General features: G+C 39.6%; 1 protein-coding gene across 1 annotated transcript in view; it reads right to left on the bottom strand.

Annotated features, from left to right (window-relative positions):
- Nucleotides 1–19,967, bottom strand: part of LOC133462168 (synaptotagmin-14-like) — a 69,859-nt gene that overhangs the window by 7,198 nt on the left and 42,694 nt on the right. The window contains exons 3-6 of the mRNA XM_061743308.1: nt 19,414–19,566; nt 14,754–14,981; nt 3,778–4,046; nt 1,193–1,642 (exon numbers count right to left, since the gene is read on the bottom strand). Of these exons, the coding sequence (XP_061599292.1) occupies nt 1,193–1,642; nt 3,778–4,046; nt 14,754–14,981; nt 19,414–19,566 (1,100 nt within the window). The remainder of the gene's footprint in view (nt 1–1,192; nt 1,643–3,777; nt 4,047–14,753; nt 14,982–19,413; nt 19,567–19,967) is intronic.

Raw genomic sequence — 19,967 nt, 5'->3', positions numbered from 1 at the left:
GTATGTGTATATATATATATATATAAACAGTAAAATCACAAAGACTCACAAACAAACAGCTATTACAAAGGAAATGTCCATTCTTGGGTTTTATTAACTGGTAACAGACTTCAGGTGAGTGATTCTCTGCTTAAAAATGAGATTCCTTCTAACCCATTGAGAATGGGAACTCTGAATAATCAAGACGTTACATTTCTAAACCTTGCATTGAATTTATCCTGAGATGTCCACAAATTAAAGCTGAGTCCACTCTTTAAGTCATGTGACAAAATAAACCCCTTTTTCAAGTCTCAAAGTTACTGCTTCCTGACAAATTAAGACGTTAAAGTGCTAATGGCTCCCGCTTGCTTCAAATGTGCCTGTTTGGGCCCCATTTCCACTTTGTATGATGTTATATTCAATCAAATTAGCCAATATTTTAAGTAAACAGAATACAAAAAAAAAATAAAAATAAAAAAAAAATAAAATAAAAAAAAAATGTGTATGTGTATGTATATATATATATATATATATATATATATATATATATATATATATATATATATATATATATATTGATGTATATATATATATATATATATATATATATATATATTGATGTATATATATATATATATATATATATATATATATATATATATATATATATATATATATATATATATATATATATATATATATACATATACATATATATATATATATATATATATACATACATACACATATACAGGACTGTCTCATTCTGGATTCATTACAATTCAACTGAAATATTGCCTTTTATTATTTTAATATTGCTGATCATGGCTTACAGCTTAAGAAAACTCAAATATCCTATCTCAAAAAATTTGAATATTCTGGGAATCTTAATCTTTAACTGTAAGCCGTAATCAGCAATATTAAATCGATACATTCTGAATCCAGAATGTATGACATTTTAGTTTTTTTAATTGCATTACAGAAAATAAAGAACTTATCTATAATATCCAAAATATTCAAATTTTCTGAGACAGTTCTGTATATATAAGTCTAAAATGCAAGTTGGCTCATCTCAAACGAGCACCATATTGTCTAAAGTGCGGCAAAACAACCTCATTCTGCAAATGTTATCCTATCAGATGAAAGATCAAGCAACAAAGACGAGCAATTAGAGAGGTGCTTGAAAGCCAGCGCCCCCTTTGATCCTCCTTACCGGGAGAGCACAGCACGGGTCTAATATGACCGGCACAGACATTTTGCCCTGAAGGTTGAGCTTGGTGAGGTAAAACACTTTCTCTCCGAACACCTTCTCCTTCTTCATGCGTCGCATGCTGTACAGGCGGAATCGGATGGCGTAGTTGCTGATCATCTCCGACTCTACGTGGCTGAAGCGAAAGGTCTCTGTGAAGATGGGGCACGGGCCTCGCTGGATACCCGTTTTCCCCCTCTGCTTCTTGATGGGCAGCAGCACCAGGTGGACCTGCCAGGAGAAGTTCCCGGTGCGTTTGACGGAGGGGAGGTCGGTCACGGCCATGATGGTGGCGGCCAGCTGCTGCTGCTCCGAGTCGTAGTCAAACACGACGTCCAGCGTGCCGAATTTTGAGACGGGATCTGGATCGTAGCCTTTAGGGAGCAGTGCAGATGATCCACGGGCCGACATTTCCTGTTCAAAGAACAATGAAAACATCTATACACATATTATATATATACTGTATATATACTGTTATATACTTAGTATCTCAGTGTTTTAATTGATGACCAGCTCTTTAAAACCCCAACTAGAAAACCTGAAAAAAACATTAGGGTTGAAACTGGGATTCTTCTTTCGTCACAGAACTTGTTTTTCTTTTGCTGCCAGGAAAAAGTTGGTTTCTGCCACTTTTCTCCCTATGCTTGATTATGGCGACCTTTTATACAGGACTGTCTCAGAAAATTAGAATATTGTGAAAAAGTTCTTTATTTTCTGTAATGCAATTAAAAAAACAAAAAATGTCATACATTCTGGATTCATTACAAATCAACTGAAATATTGCAAGCCTTTTATTATTTTAATATTGCTGATTATGGTTTACAGTTTAAGATTAAGATTCCCAGAATATTCTAATTTTTTGAGATAGGATATTTGAGTTTTCTTAAGCTGTAAGCCATGATCAGGAATATTAAAATAATAAAAGGCTTGCAATATTTCAGTTGATTTGTAATGAATCCAGAATGTATGACATTTTTGTTTTTGTAATTGCATTACAGAAAATCACAATATCTAATTTTCTGAGACAGTCCTGTATGCTTGGGCATAGGGCACTTGCCGGACACAGACGATGCAGCGTCTAAATAACACATGATTGCCGCAAAACTCTTCATTTCTTTTATGAATCACTAGATCTGCTTCCAGGACCTGTTGTAACATTGTGGCGCTGTCTGTGTAATAAATAAATCCGTTTGTAAACAAGACCTCTGAACTCATGACGTCATCGCGAGTGCGCGCACTCTGTCCTCCGTTCAGTGAGCTCTTCAGCCGTATACTCTGGTAGACACATTTCATAATGTTCTGGAGATGAAATGTGTCTATATAAACATGCCGAAATAAACGAAATAAATAAAAAAAATAAATAAATACTCTGGCTCAAAACGGTAAGGACGTCCATCAGATTCAAAGTCGTCGTCCACAACCTCAGAATTTGACAAATATTCAGACATGTTTCAAATAACTAACAGTAGCGAACTCCAGCTGTACACAGAGCTGTGTCTGGGATGCGCGCACAGAGATGACGTCATGAGTTCAGAGGTCTTGTTTACAAACTGATTTATTTATTACACAGACAGCGCCACAATGTTACAACAGGTCCTGGAAGCAGATCTAGTGATTCATAAAAGAAATGAAGAGTTTCGCGGCAATCATGTGTTATTTAGACGCTGCATCGTCTGTGTCCGGCCGTGCCCTCATGCGCTACCGTTATATGGAGAAGCGGCTTGCAAAAAACTCCTAATATCTTCCGAAGGACTCCAAATAACACCAAACACCTCTGGGTGAGTATACGACCATAAAAAATGCCAGAAATAAGGTCCAGGTTGTAAAAAACCGAACTTTCCCTTTAAGGTTCATCACTGGTTGCAGAGCCCTCACTCACCACTGCACCTTATATGGTAGAGTTGGATGGCCGTCTTTGACGATGCGCCGTCTCATCCACTGGTACAGTTTTATCTATAAAGCAATCCTTGGTCTGCTCCCACATTATTTATGCAACTACGTTTCCAGAACCCACAGCAATTACTGCTTGCGTTCCAATGATTTATATCTGCTAAACGTGCCAAAGGTGCATTCCAAACTAGGTAAACACTGTTTTAAGTACGCTGCACCTGCTGCCTGGAACTCCCTACAGAAGACACTAAATCTGAAGGATCTCATCACTGTTGGAAATTTTAAAAGCCGTATGAAGGATCTTGCAGCAGCTACTTTTCACACTTGTTGTTGTTTTAATGTAAGTTCTTAATCTTGTGTTTTAACCTAGCACAAATTTTTATTTATCTTGTTGAGAGTTGAGTATTTTATTTATTTTATTGAGTGAGTTGGTGGTGTCTGTTTTTAATTGTTGCACTTGTGTCTCTAGCTGCTGTCTTGGCCAGGCTTCCCTTGAAAAAGAGGTCATTGTATCTCAACGGGACCAACCTAGTTAAATAAAGGTTAAAAAAATAAATAAATGTATATATATATATATATATATATATATATATATATATACACACACACACACATTTATGTATATATATATATACATATATAGTACTAGTGGTATGTACCTCTGGACTGAGGACAGCTGTACTGTCGCTGGGTACGTCTTCATAGCCCTTGTTGAGGTAACTCTCTGTTTCATGGACATCACTGCCTTCACTGGGGTACTTGCTAAAGGAGAGGTGGGGGCTGCCGCTGGTGTGGGACAGATCGTACTTGGCATCGCCCAGATCTGACAGGGTGCAGGACATCCTCGGGGAGCCATTCTCGTCCTGATATGGGGGGGGCTGGAGCTCATCCAGTGGAGGCGTCCGTCTCATCCTCTGGATACAGTTGGCTGGTTGGGAAGAAATGACCATCATCAACTTAGACACATTACTACAGTATCAGCCATAGACCTCATAAAGTTTGGCTACAACTAAGCTATGACAGCTATTAGTGAGTTTTATGCACCGGACTAAAGATGAAGGATCTTTTGGGGAAACTACGCAACTGCAACCATTCCTTTGTGAAACATAGGACAGCAATGCTTGTTTTACGTCATAGGACAACACAATTTGCATGAGATAAGACCGAAGACTTGCAATAATAAAGACGTTAGATGCTGAAAATGCAGAAAAGACTTCCTCCTGATATCACAGAACGGCGTGCCAAGTAAAGGAATACCTTTCATGACTTTCTGCTGGAACATTATTAAGATAATGTCATGGTTGGGCCTCCAGCCTTCAGAGGTTTTCCACTCCACTCTCTCCTGCTCACTCCATCTGCCAGCCACGCCCACCTCGTTAGCCGTGCCCACCTCGTTAGCCACGCCCACCTTGTCACTCAAGGCTGAATTATGCTTCTGCGTCAAAATGGCGCCGTGCCTACGGCTTGTGGTTTGGGTCGACGCAGACGACACGCCGTCACTGACGCCGTCACTGACGTGCACCTCCCAAAAATTGTAACTACGCGTCGAGGAGACGCAGACCACACGCAGACGGAGAGGGATGTGATTGGTTCGCTTGGAAGCAACGCATTTCCGGTTTCCAGTTTGAATCAGTAGTGAACTTTCAGGGCTCTTTTCTTCGTTTATATGTGATTTTTTTTGTTTTGGTTTTTTGCACAATAGTTGTCCTTATCTCTTTGATTTACTGTGACCGGAAAAAGTCGGATAAACCATTCAGAAAAAGATTGCTAACTAGCGGCCGCGGGGGGTACTGCACCGCGGCGAAATGGAGTGACGGAGAAGTCCGAAGGGTTCATGACGGCGTCACGGCTGCGGCGTGTGCTCTGCGTTGGTGTGACGCAGAACCATAATTCAGCCTTCACTCCTTTCACCTGCTCTCCCAGCTGCAGCCCCTCAGCAATCAGGACAGCATAAAAGCTCCTCACTCCTGCACACTCACTGCCAGATCGTCATGCTGTTTGTAGATGCAAGACCCTCCAGCATTCCCTGTCTTGACCTCCCTTTGCTGACCCTGTCTGTTCCTGCATCCTGCCTGGTCTCCTGCTCTCCGTTACCTGACCTTGTCTTCCAAACTTGACACCGATTGCTGCCTGATCCTTGTCTAGCATTCCTGCCTGCTCTTCGTCCCTGTCGAGGGTAATAAAGCAAACCAGACAAACTACCACTGTGTGCTCCGTGTACTGCATTTGGGTCCAAAACCTCACCCCGTAACAGATAATTGTGATTTGTCAAACTGGCTCAAAGCTCCAGCCCAACAATGATTACAGGCCCGGCCCTCGAAGGCTTTAGTTCACCACGTCACCGGTTCAAATGTCAAGAAAATCAGTTCAAATGATCTTTCTGAGATCTCAACCATGTTGAAACCATTAAGCCACAAGCTACTCGTACTGCAACTCCGCCAGAACCCCGACGGCACTCACTTTCGATTCATATATTTTATAATCTGTATATTTGAAATCTTTTCTTGCATAAAGAAAAAAAAACAGTTGATTTTAGAGCTATAAAACTCTCTGAAAATTGCCTTGAGTGTAAATGTTTATCCGTACCTGTGCTTCAATCTCAGTGTTAACAAAGGCTCTCGTTTCTGGTAAAATACATATTTAATTCTGTTTATCTCAGACTTCCTTCTTATTCTGTCAGATGGATCTTAAGTTGCCTGTCCTCGTGATCATAATATGCTCTGTGAGAGAAACCCTGAATGTACAATCTAAATAAAACATCAAATATTCACCATTAAAGAAGTGTCCTGAATACTTAATTCATCTGCCACCGATTTCAAGCCGCTCACCTCTCTGAATGATTCAGTTGCTGCAAGGCAAAGAATAACCTTATGCCGGATGCTTCTGTTGCTTCAAAGCACCTTGAATGATGTCGTCAGCTGCATTCTCAAACCTTCCTCCCTTGTAAAATGTGAATTCACAAAAAACTGAGCAGCAGATGCAAATACTCCCAGAGGGACACTGGCGAGGAATACTTTAAACCCTGCCTCTTGCAAAAATAACAAAGAAAACATAGAATAAAGAAGAAAATAAGTGTGGGGGAAAAAAAAAATCTTCTCATGATTCTAACTTTTGGAAAAAGCCAACCCTGTGATGACGTAATTCCCCTACAACACAATTGTTCCAGCTTTCTCCCAAGTTCTGGAAACTTTCACTTTTAATAATGTAAGAGATACACCAACTCAAAGTGGCACGTATCAGCGGCAGGAAAGAGGCAAAGGAGTCTTAACTAAGTGTCATGGAGGGCTTGATAAAAGGAGCAAATCCATTTTGAGCTGCTTTTTCCCCGCTGAGCCGGGGGCGGTTGATTTTGATGGAAGCTGCTGTGTTAAAGCACTATTCCTTTCTCCAGCCCTCTAATTGGGATGGTTACCATTTCTCCTCTCGCGCACCCACCCGTGCTTCACAGAGTTTCATCCCCTCTATAACAGCTTGTTTTGCCTTGTTGTATCTCTTAAAGTGGGAAAACTGTTTTTTGTGAGTCTTGACTGTGAACTCTGAGTAATGAGGAATATCTGCAGCTGCACTTTATGGTCCTTTCAAAGGCTGTAAAAAGGTTGGAAGAGCACCTGACCTCCTGGCACCTTCTAGCAGAGACTTCACTGAGCAAGAATTCAGAATCATTATTAACTATTACTATTACAAGCAGACAAGACCAGTCCCTCGTTGGAAAAAGGTCAGTCTTGGTTCATGTGATGCGGATGTCTGAGGATTCTGTGCTCAGCATGTATGTATCAGATATTACCATTCTTGTAGAGGACATTTCTTAACCCTTTTTTACTGTATTGGTTCTCCAAAATTCACTTTCTATTCAGCAATAAAGTTATAAAAGCAGATTATGGATAGTTTTGGACCTTTAGTGTGGGAATCTTCAGTGTGGCATTCAGAACGCAAATAAAAAAGCCACAACGGAAGTGAATTACCGGGGACTATTTTTGCTGATGCACAGGTGTTTTTTACGTGAGCGGAGAAGAAGAAGACGAAGAGGACGCAAGTGAAAAGGAAGAAATAAGAAGAGCGAGGAATAAGAAGAACAAAGAACGAGAAAATAAGTGAAAAGGTTAGTGTTCAACGTCGCTACGTGTAATTTTTAATGTGTTAGGCCATGTACACCGGTGCATCGGCAAAAATAGTCCCCGGTAATTCACTTCCGTTGTGGCTTTTGTATTTGCGTCGTTTTTTTATTTTATTTGCAGCTGCGTTTATTCTATTTGCAGCGTTTCTTTTATTTGCTAAGCGTTTATTTTATTTGCAGCGGCGTTTGTTTCTGTTTGCAGCGTTACTTTTATTTTCAGCAATGTCTCGGCCACCGTAGAGATCCACCTTAAAATCATTTACCTCCTGTGCTGTTCAAGTCCAACTTATTTGCTCATATTCCCTTTTGTGTATTTTCCCGCTCTAAGTGGAGCATGTTATCAACATTTTTAACAAAGGTCAACCAGGGTTTAGATGATGGGAGTTTGTAACAATATTCAACAACAATCCAGTTTCTCTTACTACGGCAAGCAAAACTGTAAATAACTATGACGAAAAATTAATTCTCAATTCTCTGGATACAGTATATTCAGCTTTGAATATATTGTACTCCAATCTGCTGTTAGTTAACCAATATACAGGACTGTCTCAGAAAATTAGAATATTGTGATAAAGTTCTTTATTTTCTCTAATGCAATTAAAAAAAACAAAAATGTCATACATTCTGGATTCATTACAAATCAAATGAAATATTGCAAGCCTTTTATTATTTTAATATTGCTGATTATGGTTTACAGTTTAAGATTAAGATTCCCAGAATATTCTAATTTTTTGAGATATTTTTCTTAAGCTGTAAGCCATGATCAGCAATATTAAAATAATAAAAGGCTTGCAATATTTCAGTTGATTTGTAATGAATCCAGAATGTATGACATTTTTTGCATTACAGAAAATAAAGGACGTTACTACACAATATTCTAATTTTCTGAGACAGTCCTGTATATACCATCTCATATGAATATAGAGTATAATAACCTAAACATTTTTCCTGTGATACATAATAGAGAACAGGAAGACGTAAACAACCAATAAGCATACAATATTCAAGTATTTAAGAACTGTTGTATGGAATAACAGTTCTAAATAAACTAACTTGTCGACTCTCACACAAATAACACTTTTCATGCTCTCTTGACACCCATTTTTCACTCAGTAAAATAAAAAACAACATAAAAACGGATGAATTGTTGATGTTGTGATGAAGTGGAAACTGGCTGCACATGTGGAAACGGAGTCAGGATGGAACAGCACTGCAAAGCAGCAGCCACATTTATCAGACCAGCCAGGAGGAAGGTGAGACATGAGCTGGATCTCCTGTTAATGACCACTGGTCCATTCAGTCTGGGACCAGAATGCTCAGAGCTGAATGCCCCTGAACCCGCGTAGACACTTTTTCAGAGCTGTTCATCCTGTAGCCTCCATGAGTCTTCTGCTGCCAGGTTCAGCTTCATATAATCTGTGTTACTCCTGCATTAAAACACATGAACAAACTCTGATGTTATGTGCCTATTGATGTTGCAAGCTCAATATGTTAACGTGAATTTTATATGTTTAACGCTGCCTGCACATTTTTAGTTCACACAAGTCAGAGTTGGCAGAAAGCGCCCTTGGTTGGCACAGCGGGGTACGCAATGCTGTGTGAAGCGTGTGAGGCTGCAAAACGTTGTCATGCAATTTCACCGAAAATTGTTCAGCTGTATTTTTACTCCTTGAAAGTTGCATGAATAAACCAAGCATGAGTACTTATTTTTTTTTCGTTTGGGATTTCTTTCATTCTTCATCCATCATTTTTTGTAGATTTATGGGTATGTGTATGCCATTTAATTTGCAACTAATCTATTTCAGCAAATTGAACATTTAATGAGGCACAAATTGTCTTTCTTGTGTAGTTTATCTGATATGTTTTAATGAAAGCTCTTCAAATCTTCTGTTGTGCACAGAAAAGGAAATGTATGCCATGCTCCCAAACAATTTATCTAATGGAAACACATACAAAGTGAAAAATATTGGTCCAAGCACATAACCTTGTGGAACGCCATTATGCCCTCCACTGTGTACAGGAAACTTCTAATTTACGTGAACAAACTAGAACTAGTATCCAATAAATATAATTTAACGCTTCTATAACAAAGCATGTGCAATCCCAAGGTGTGTGACTGATTCCATCACATTCACAAATTCAAGATCCATGACATTAAAAGTGCCATTTCAAATGCATTCACTTAAAATCAGCATGGCCAGCCGTCCTAACCCTAATGGGGTGTGGGGGTATTAAGGTAGACATAGTACCATCTTTTTTAACCCTTGTGCTGTCTTCGGGTCAAGGGAGGGTGAAGGGAGAAAAGAAGGAATGAAGGAAAGAAGGAAGGAAGGAAGGAAGGAAGAAAGGAGGAAAGAAGGAAGGAAGTAGAAAAGGGAGTAAGGAAGGGATAAAGGAAGGAAGGGAGGAAAGAAGGAAGTAAGGAAGGAAGGAAGGAAGGAAGGAAGGAAGGAAGGAAGGAAGGGAGGGAGGGAGGGAGGAAGGAAGGAAGGAAGGAAGGAAGGAAGGAAGGAAGGAAGGAAGGAAGGAAGGAAGGAGGAAAGGGAGTAAGGAAGGGAGAAAAGATGGAACGGAGGAAGGGAGAAAAGATGGAAGGAAAGAAAGAAGGAAGTAAGGAAGAAAGGAGAAAATAAGGAAGGAAGTAGGAAAGGGAGTAAGGAAGGGAGAAAAGATGGAAGGAAGGGAGAAAGAAAGGAAAGAAGGGAGAAAAGGAAAGAAGGGAGGGAGGAAGGAATGGAGAAAAGGAAAGAAAGAAGGGAGGGAAGAAGGAATGAATGGAGAAAATAAGGAAAGAAGGAAGGAAAAGCAAAGAAGGTAATAAAGGAACGAATGACGGAAGGGAGGAAAGAAGAAAAAGGAGTAAAGGAAGGTAAAAAAGAAGGAAAAGAGGAAAGGAAGAAGGAAGGAGAGAGCATGGCAGGAGGAAAGAAGGATAGAAGAATTGGGTCAATTTGACCCAAAGACAGCACAAGGGTTAAGTAGGTTGGATCTCGTGCTAAACGTGTAGGACGCAATGTGTAGAGTTTTGTATAACTCCACCCTTTCACTCACCGTCTTCCTCCTCATTTCTTTGAAAGTTAAATTTGAATGAAACATGTCACTGGAATCAAAAAAACACCTGTCACATTTCACACTGAATAACATTCAGATTTTCTACAATAACTGAGAGTAAATCATTTATTAAGCTCCATCATCACTCTGAGTGACGCACGTTTAGACAATGTGGACAAAATGTTGGCATTTGAAGTCATTAAATAAATTCAATTATTAATGAAATGACTTCAATATTTAATCAACTAAAACCCATGATGGATTTTTAACTTTGAGCAAGTATCAACCGGATTGGTGAATTAACAATTCACACTATAATGTGCACTCCCAGGTTGTTTCTCTAATTTTGTTGTGTTTTGTCATTTTGTTTGTCATTTGTTGATGTGTTTTCCAAATCTCTATGGGTCATTGTAATAAAGACATAAAATGATATCGACCCTCTTATCTTATTTGCAGCAAGAGCTAATGCGAGTCTAGATTCTGATGAGGATTGACACCGTCTTGGAAATCTTTTTACAGAAGAAAATCCAATGATAAGCTTTACCACTGTGCACAATCAAGAGAAACCACGTAAAAGGGAATTGCTCTGTGCACCTCCGTGACACTACCCTCATCTAGCGGTCACGGCAGGGCACTGAGAGCAGTGAAGAGCTCCACAAGAGCCCTGATAATTTAATTCCTTCTGCCCGCTTTGTGTTTTGTTATGTGGAGTGGAGCTACGAGAGCATGCAGCCGCTTTGATTCTGCCGCTCTGGCACAATCCTCCTCATGTATAATACATATGTCCTGGGGACAAAGCCGTCCAGACGCACAGACACAAGCAGCAGCGGGTGCCAAGAGAGAATATTACAGGTGCCTCCGAGCTTTTACAACTGCTTGCTTGAATTAATGAAATTAATGTCCTTCAGCTGTCAAGGACAATCGTGGAAACAATCCACCGACGTCTGCATTTCTCATGATAGTTTTCCTTTTTTTCTTCCGGAGTGGCCTGATGTCACTGCTGGCACGAGGCGGCTGCTTTGTTGATGCTGATCCACAATGGCTTGCTGGGAGACAAAACCGCAGCCATCAAAGCCGTACCACAGGGAGAAAAATAATGAGCCCCCAGTGCTTTCCGCCAGTGTGCAGCGATGGAAAGATGGAAGATTTTCACTTCGTTTCCACTGCTGGTCACAGATCCAATTACTGCGTTCTGAATAACAAGTAATCATCATCTGATGATTCAAGACTTTACAGGAGCGGCAGAAATAACAGCATTTCCTGAGATGTGTTTCCTTGGTAGCTCTTTTATTGTAGACGCGGTGTGCCAGTTTTTTTTTTTTTTCTATTTAATCCTTGACACCTTTAGGTGTGAATCACACAATCACCCACACACTCAACGGCAAAAACACAAGACCTCCCACTGCCCCAATTTGCAGCTGAAGTTAAATGTGCACTGTTGAAAACACTCCAACATTTCTGTTCCTGTTTTGTTTGTTGCAAAGCTACATGGATGATTGCCTGACTGGCAGAAACCTGATATGAATTCAAAAAATGCTACAGATTTCCACGCAGAGGGGCACCTAGGAAAAAAAACCCAACATATTTATGCTACCAAAGCTCATTATTATTATTTTTTTAATCCTTTTTCTTGTATATCTTGGCTCTATTGTTGTGAAATGGAGAAAACAAGAACAACTTAACCAAATATTAGTTGTTCTTCTGAAAAATTCAAGAAAAATATGACTTGGTGCATTATTTGCATGGGGACATTATAATCCATCTGTGGCTGAACTGCTTCCAGCAGATGTGTTTTATTTGCAATCATTGATTCAACAGAATACTACTTTGTGAATTTTCCGCTTTTGATCAGTGGATTCTTTATCTTTTGTTAGTTTATTTATTTTTTTATTCTAAAGCTACCCCACTTAAGGTTTGCTAGCAAACTTAACTGCTGACATATCATTTCATTTTGATTTAGAAATCATCTTTTCCAAGGGAAAACTCCAGTTGCAGGTTGTCAAAAGCTCAAACTTATTGGAGGGTAAAACATTAATAATATATCATTTGAAACCCTTCGTTGGACATCAAAGGCATTTTGACAAACTACATACATATTCAATTTTTTAACACACACATTGTATTAAAATGAATCGTGTGAAATTAGAACTCTTGTTTTCTCTTCATTGTGTTTGATCTCATATTCAAAGGTTTAAATCGCAGACACACTTTTAGAGGGATAATGAACGGTATAATGATTTATTGCAGTAAAACTGCTGCAAGTGAAATCTGTAAAATCACAGAAAATTTGTCTTAATGACTTTATTACTTTGTATATCTCAAATGACTCATTTTCCACATTTGTTATGTAATTGGTTACTTTAACTTAGGTTTCTTACTTTAACATGACTATAAAAATCTGAACAACAGGAACGGTGACAGGATTTGACTCTTTAAGTGTCTGCTTAACAAAAATTGGCTTTAATGTTGAGGAATATGCTTGTTTACCTGGAATTACCTGGAAATCTCAGAGCTGCACTTTGCTTTAACACACTAAAAATGTTAAACAACTGAGGACGAAAGAGGCCGTATAACATTTACGAGGACAGCTTTTGCAGAATAACAAGCTTGTGTTGCACATTGCACCCGGGCTAATGAGGTCAGAAACACACCGTGTACTCTCTATTTCTCAGCTGCGCATGGAAACGTCACTTGAAATGGATTGCGCCAGAAATTGTAGCCTTAGAAGAGTCTTGCATGACCCAAAAAATGGTTCACACACAATGCATCATCAAATGCATAATAGGGAGCTACGCGTATCAGGATGTCCCTCCATAAAACACTGTGAAGAGATGCCAGCGGTGGACTTTTACACCTGCTGCCCTGTATTTTACGGGACTTTTACGGGGTTGTGTGAGGAGGATAACTGAAGGTTTTACAGGATTTTGCAGCATTAGCTTTAAATGATCATGTAAAACTAGCTTAGTAAGTTAGTTCTGGCTTTGCTGGAATCCTGTTTGGAAGAGACGATGCTCAGATGTCTTCAACCAAATACAGAACTTCCCAGAAAACTTGTTAAATCTTAGCTAACATCCATGAGCTTCATTTTTGTATACTGTATTGAGTTTACAGTATTTGTCAGTTCTTGCCCTACTTTAACTTTTTGTTTGTGTATATCAGTTGGTTTTGCTTTACACCTTTTTTGAGTTTGTTTTTCTATCCTCACCTCAGTGTTTCTGTTTTTCTTCACATTGCATCCTCGGCTTTTCCTGCATCGAACCCGGTAACCTTGAGACATCTTTTGCAATGATGCTGAGGCTTTTCTTTTTGTTTTTTTTTACTGCCATTCCTTATATTTGTCTTCCACACCGACGGACTCAGTGTTTTTTAAATGTCCTTTCGATATCAAACTTGAATAAATCTCTGTGTCTTGTGTGTGAGATCTCTTCCTGTCAATCATCCCAGCTTCGTTAGTAAAAATAAAAGGTAATACATTTCCAGACATTCCCATGGAAGCAGAGCAGAGAAACAGGTGTTGGTTAGATGACGGAGTGGAAATACAGTTATAATACACGTTGACTGACAGCTTTAAGTCTTAATTTAATGAGAAATATGTGACGAACATCTATTATAAACTAATGTCAAATACTGTTGTGAATCCACAGTCTTTAAACAGTGTTTTCTTTAAATGTACAGTTAATTAGATCAAATATCGTAAAAACAACAAACAGTTAACTTGAACTCGGAACTCATTCATTAACAGGTTACATCTCATTCGTCTCATATGTATAAGTAACAATGCCAAGTTGGTCCGTGTGCAAATTAAGTGTTAAAAGTTAAGTTAAGTGTAAGTTAAGTGTTAAAAAGCTGATTTTGTTCCCTTTGGGTTAAATCACTATAGTTTCTGCTTACGTAAGGTTAGCAGCTAGGCATGAAACTGGTATAAATCTTCTAATCTATAAGAAAGTGAACAATCTAGTTTCATTTGAAAGACTTGAACATGTTTTCTCCCCTTGCAGTTAAAGGATGTATTTCTTCTGTGATGTTAAATTAATCAAGAGCTCACTCTTCCAGTCTGGTTCTGTGAAAGATGACGCAAAGAGGTCAGCGCCAGCGATCCTCAATTAATGAAAAATTAAATGAAAACTTAATGACAGGAGCACTGTGATGGAAAATGTATTAATGTGACGGGTAAAAAAAAAGAGGAAGTGTGGCCGTGCGGATTGTGCAGACGGCTGACTGTTTCGTAACCCTCCCACGGAGAGTGTGCTGAACAGCAGCTTTGCTTTGATCACTTCTCCAGATTAACAGCGTGGATCTGTGTGCGGTGCGTTTGTGTTTGTAGGTGTAGAAATGCAGAAGAGTCAGATTTTTCTAGTGCATACTGTGGTGATGAAAGGGAGATGTCAGAATGTATATTTTGAACAACTTATCATTGAATTACCACAACAAAAAAAACCACCAACCCAAAAGTAAGAATCCCCGGCCTACCATCATCGGCCGAGCCCTCGCTGCTGTAGCCGTCGTAGTCGGCCGTCAGAGGGCTGTACTTCTGCCGGCTCTCCCAGCTGAAACCTCCCATGTGTTTGGCGTTGGGGGCGGCCTTGGCTCCTCCCCGGAGGCCTTGGGAGCGGCTGACCGCTTCCTGGTACTGACCCATCAGTTCGTCCTCGCTGTCTGAGGATGAGCCCTGCAGGTCGGGGTCTGAGTAGGCCTTGTCTGTGGAAGGAGAGAATCAAGAGGTGAGTAGAACCTGGGGAAGCGGCAGCATCTGCCGACACCAGAGCTGCATCTCACAGGAAACCTGACAGCGGAAAAACGTTTACCCCCAGTCCGAATTATTCAGACATAGATCTAATTGATCTAATTCAGGGGTCGGCAAACCCAAAATGTTGAAAGAGCCATATTGGATCAAAAACACAAAAAACAAATATTTCTGGAGCCACAAAACATTAAGTCTTGTATAAGCCTTAGAATGAAGGCAACACATTCTGCATGTACTGTATCTATATTAGTTATAACTGGGGGAAGATTTTTTTTTTCATTATGCACTTGTGCAGAAAAAACTCAAAATGTTGAGAAAAAGTCGAACTTTCAAGAAAAAAGTCGAACTTTCAAGAAAAAAGTCGAAATTTCGAGATTAATGTTGAAAGTACATTCTCGAGAAAAAAGTCGAAATGTCGAGAAAAAAGTTGAAATGTTGAGAAAAATGGAAAGGAAAAAGGAAGAAAGAGAAAAAAGGGAAAAGGAATAAAAAGAGAAAAAAAAGGAAAAAAAGAAGAAAAAAAGGAGAAAAAAAGGAAAAAAAAGGTCAACATTTTTTGAAAAAGCTCCAGGAGCCACTAGGGCGGCGCTAAAGAGTCGCATGCGGTTCTAGAGCCGCGGGTTGCCGACCCCTGATCTAATAGATCTAATAGATCTAATAGATCTAACTTGGTGGTTCAAATTTAAGTCTGATCGATACTGATTTGTTCTGTGGACATCACATAAATGTATCCTAGACATTGAATGACTTTTTTGCGGTATTATGTCAGACATCTATGTACGGGAGACCTGGGAGAGGATATATGGAGACTGTATTTGCAGGCAGACAATGTGGAACCTTTGAACCTTTGGATACTTCAAAACAAAACATCTAAGTTAACCAAGAAACACCGGCTGGCTCAGCGTTCCAACGTCAGGAAAAAGGACTCTATGATTTACGAAATAAGAAAAAGAAGATGAGAAATAAGATCGTAAGCTTGAGCCTACGTGACCCCTAGCCAAGGCTAAGAGGACCTCCTGAAAGTCTGCTAGAAGATGTGGAGGAAGTGCCACTCACTCAGTGATGCTCGAGATGCTTGGCTACAAGATGAACCCTTGTGCTGTCTTTGGGTCAAAATGACCCAATTTTTCTATCCTTCTTTCCTCCTGCCATGCTCTCTCCTTCCTTCTTCCTTTCCTCTTTTCCTCCTTTTTTACCCTCCTTTACTGCTTTTTCTTCCTACCTCCCTTTCGTCATTCGTTCCTTTATTACCTTCTTTGCTTTTCCTTCCTTCTTTCCTTCTTTTCTCCTTTCTCCCTTCCTTCCATCTTTTCTCCCTTCCTTCCTCCCTTTCCTACTTCCTTCCTTCTTTCCTTCTTTTCTCCCTTCTTTCCTTCCTTCCATCATTTCTCCCTTCCTTCTTTCCTCCTTTCTTCCTTACTTCCTTTTTCCTTCTTTTCTCCCTTCACCCTCCCTTGACCCAAAGACAGCACAAGGGTTAACACCACAAGTAAGAAGCAGAGAAGCCTGGAAACCAAGATCAAGGCCACATGGACAGAAGTAAACCAGATGTCCAAACAGTTCAAAGGTGCAAAGAAAAAACAACTGCCAGGGAAGTACCACAAACTCTCCTGAGGAATCTGCCAAAAAAAGAGTCATAGGCTACCGGACTGAGAAGATACACAGCAGAAGTCGAAGCTAGCTGAAACCAACTCCAACCCAACTGAAAAAGTCACCATCAAGTGTGGTTTGTACCAATGAGATGCTTTTCCCCCCCTTTTCGCTGCTGTTCTGCATGAGTCTAAACCCTCTCAGCAAGATCCTCACAGAGAGTAGCTACAGATATCAGCTCAGAAGCGGAGCAATCATCAGCCACCTCCTCTACACGGATGACATTAAGCTGCATGGCAAGAACGAGCAGGAGCTCACTGATCCCCAACACCAGGACGCACAGCAGAGATACCGGTATGTCATCTGGGCTGGATCTATGCGCTCGAATGGTATTAAAGAGATCATAACTGAGGTGGTTGAACCACTAGAGGGCAACATATCAGCTACAAATACCTGGGGATCCCACGGGCAGAAGGATGGAGGCGAGGTTCTACCCCACCAGATGTCTAAGAGACGATCCAGCACATAATAGCATGTATGATGCAAGATGCTGGCTTGAAAGCATACACTCCAACCAGGAATAGTGTAGGAATATCTGCACTGTGTATGAGTGGAAAGAATTCAAGGGAGATGCAGTGTCTCCAAGAGAGGTGGAGAAAGTGGTGGCTGATAAATTCCAGAAGCTCTCCAAGCTACGAGAGTGGCTTCAGCTGATCCTGAGAACAAGGAAGTGCACGAGGAAGTGTGCAGCCTTAGGAACAGAAAAAAAACTGCGCAGGTCTGGGAAGCTCAAGCTCCCAGACCTCTGAGGACAACCGCTGACAGAGGAATGGGAACATTTTGTATATTCAGCTTTTGCTCATAAATTGACTATAAACTGAGACCTAAACAAATGAAGATAAGCTAGATCATAATACCAGCCCCATCTATATGCTTTCTAACCAATTGAATCTCCTTTATTTGTCTGGTTGATTGAAGCAGACTAATAATTTACTTGTCCAAAAACATGTATGCGGGTCAATGACGTGACGCCTATATTTTCTGAAAAACATTTTTTTTTTTTCAATTCAAAAAAGGTTTAAATGGATAAAAAATAGCACATATATGAACTACCTGTCCCACATATGGACTCACTTGAATTTTACAAAAAATACTAGTTATTTGGGATTTTGTTGTTGTTTTAAGCATCAAAATGTCATGTGGTGCGACCGTCCGACCATGACTCTTGTTTTGAAAACGTTTTTTGAAATCACTCTAAATGTTTGCAAATCAATCTTCTGCCCTATCTGGCATGATTTCCGAAATGTCTTGTAGTGTATAAGATTGCAACACATTTGTGTTTATATTTCCATCATAATATACAAACAAAGTTTGACTGATGACGTCCATTTTATGAAATATCATGTGGCGCGACCATTAAAAAAACAACCATTTTTGTATAATACTGAAAACTGAAAAAAGATGTCAAGATGTTAAGGAAATTAATTTATTTTAATATGAATCATGGTTGCACCACATGACCTTTTTTAAGGCTAGTGCCAATTCATCTTGACAATAAACTCTGAAATCACTTAATTTAAAATTTTTATATGAATTTATGTGTACACAACATTCTTAATGTATGTACTGCAATAGATTTTCTTTTTTTATTATTTTAAAATTGACCTGTTGAAAATCTTTATTCGTCATTGACCCATCTGTAAGTTGATTGATAAATTGTTCATATGTGTGAAGTATGTCTGTCTCCCCCTGTACTTGTGGGGTTGCGTCAGGAAGGGCACCGGATCAATTCCATGTGCAGACTATGATCCACTGTGGCGACGCTTCTGCAAGAGGGATTTAAGCTGAAATAGTTGGTGAGCTATATAAAAACTTTAGAAACTGAAATTTGAATTTATATTATATTTCAGTTATGTCCCACAATGTGGTGACTGTCATACTGAAGAGAACTAAATATATATCTGCTACATTCAGGCCCTCTGCTAGGACTTTTAACATGTTGAAAATAACCTGTAAATAAAACAGCTCTTTCAGAATATTTGCTTTTACAACAGAGACTGCTGTAGCTTTGTATTAGTTCCAGCAGGGGGCAGCAGAGCTTTGAAATCACTCCAATCACAGCTGCACCTTATGCCCAAACATTTCCTTTACCTCTCCAAACTGCTTTTTTTTAATATTTTGCCAAGTGATTGATTACATAACACATCACAAAAATACTCTGTTAGTCGACTGCTATTGTTTAAAATACACAAGGGAACACAAGGGGAAGTTTTATTTTACAATGCCGTAAAATGTTTAGTATTTAATGATATCAAAGTAAAATAAAAAAAATGTTGTCACTGATGTCCATTAAAACAGTAATTGTATAAATGCTCGACAGAAACAAAAAAGATCTCAGTTAGTTTGCACTTTTCCTCTTTTTTTGTGCTGCTGTTGAGTAGTAAAAAAAAAAAAAAGAAGAGCCAAGTCCCTTTGTGGGCTCCCTGGGGCCACCAACCCTCAGAACCTCTGGTTCCCTGTGGACAGATGAGAGGAAAACAGCACTACATCTGTCAGCGGCTGTTATCCCCTGGCCAGTGCCACTAGGAAATGCATGCAGAGGTCAGACCTATGCTGCCCCAAGTTGGCTGAAAAACAAGTGGGTGTTCAGATCGACACAACGAGCAACAAAGCCTTTGGAAACTGTTCATTTTTTTTAAGAAGCAGTGATAAAAATATTACATTTTTGGTGGCTATGTTACAAAACAATTGTTTTTTAAATTAAAAATGAACAATCAGCATAAATAAATGGCTCACCTTGGAGCTCGGTGTTTTTCCTGAAGTCATCAAGGCACTGAAGGCTCTCTGGGTTCTCTAGGGCCAACTTGTTGTTGAGGTACCAGAAAAGAAGCGTCATGAGGATGATGAAGAGCCCAATGGCTGTCAGAAAGCCCAGCACCTCTGGAGAAACTGGGACACAGAAATGCAGATGTTTTTTCAAAAGCATTTAATACGAACAAAGTTCAGCCTCTTTAACTAAAACAGGTTGTTCTTGCCTGAACCAGTCTGTTATACCTTTACCTGCTTTTTTCTAAATTAAAATCAAGAGTTTAGCAGGAAAAACACTTTGATACTTCACTGTGAATCGTTAAGACAAAAAGAACATCAGTACAACACCAGATCTGTCTGACCCAACAGGCTGCATCTGCTTTTTAGAGTTAAGTTCAATGCGGAAGTGAGGAAACCTGCATTCCCGTGGCTCCAACGGTGAGTAAATCTCCACTGACTGCCATGTTAACAAGGCTTTGACATTTACTATATTTCACGTCAATGATGACTAGGCAGAGTTTTTATGTACCACATCAGGTAAA

Source organism: Cololabis saira, chromosome 16 (assembly GCF_033807715.1).
Source record: "Cololabis saira isolate AMF1-May2022 chromosome 16, fColSai1.1, whole genome shotgun sequence".
NCBI lineage: Eukaryota > Metazoa > Chordata > Actinopteri > Beloniformes > Belonidae > Cololabis > Cololabis saira.
The sequence above is the reverse complement of the archived record's forward strand: the minus strand, read 5'-3'. Positions and strand labels throughout refer to the sequence as shown.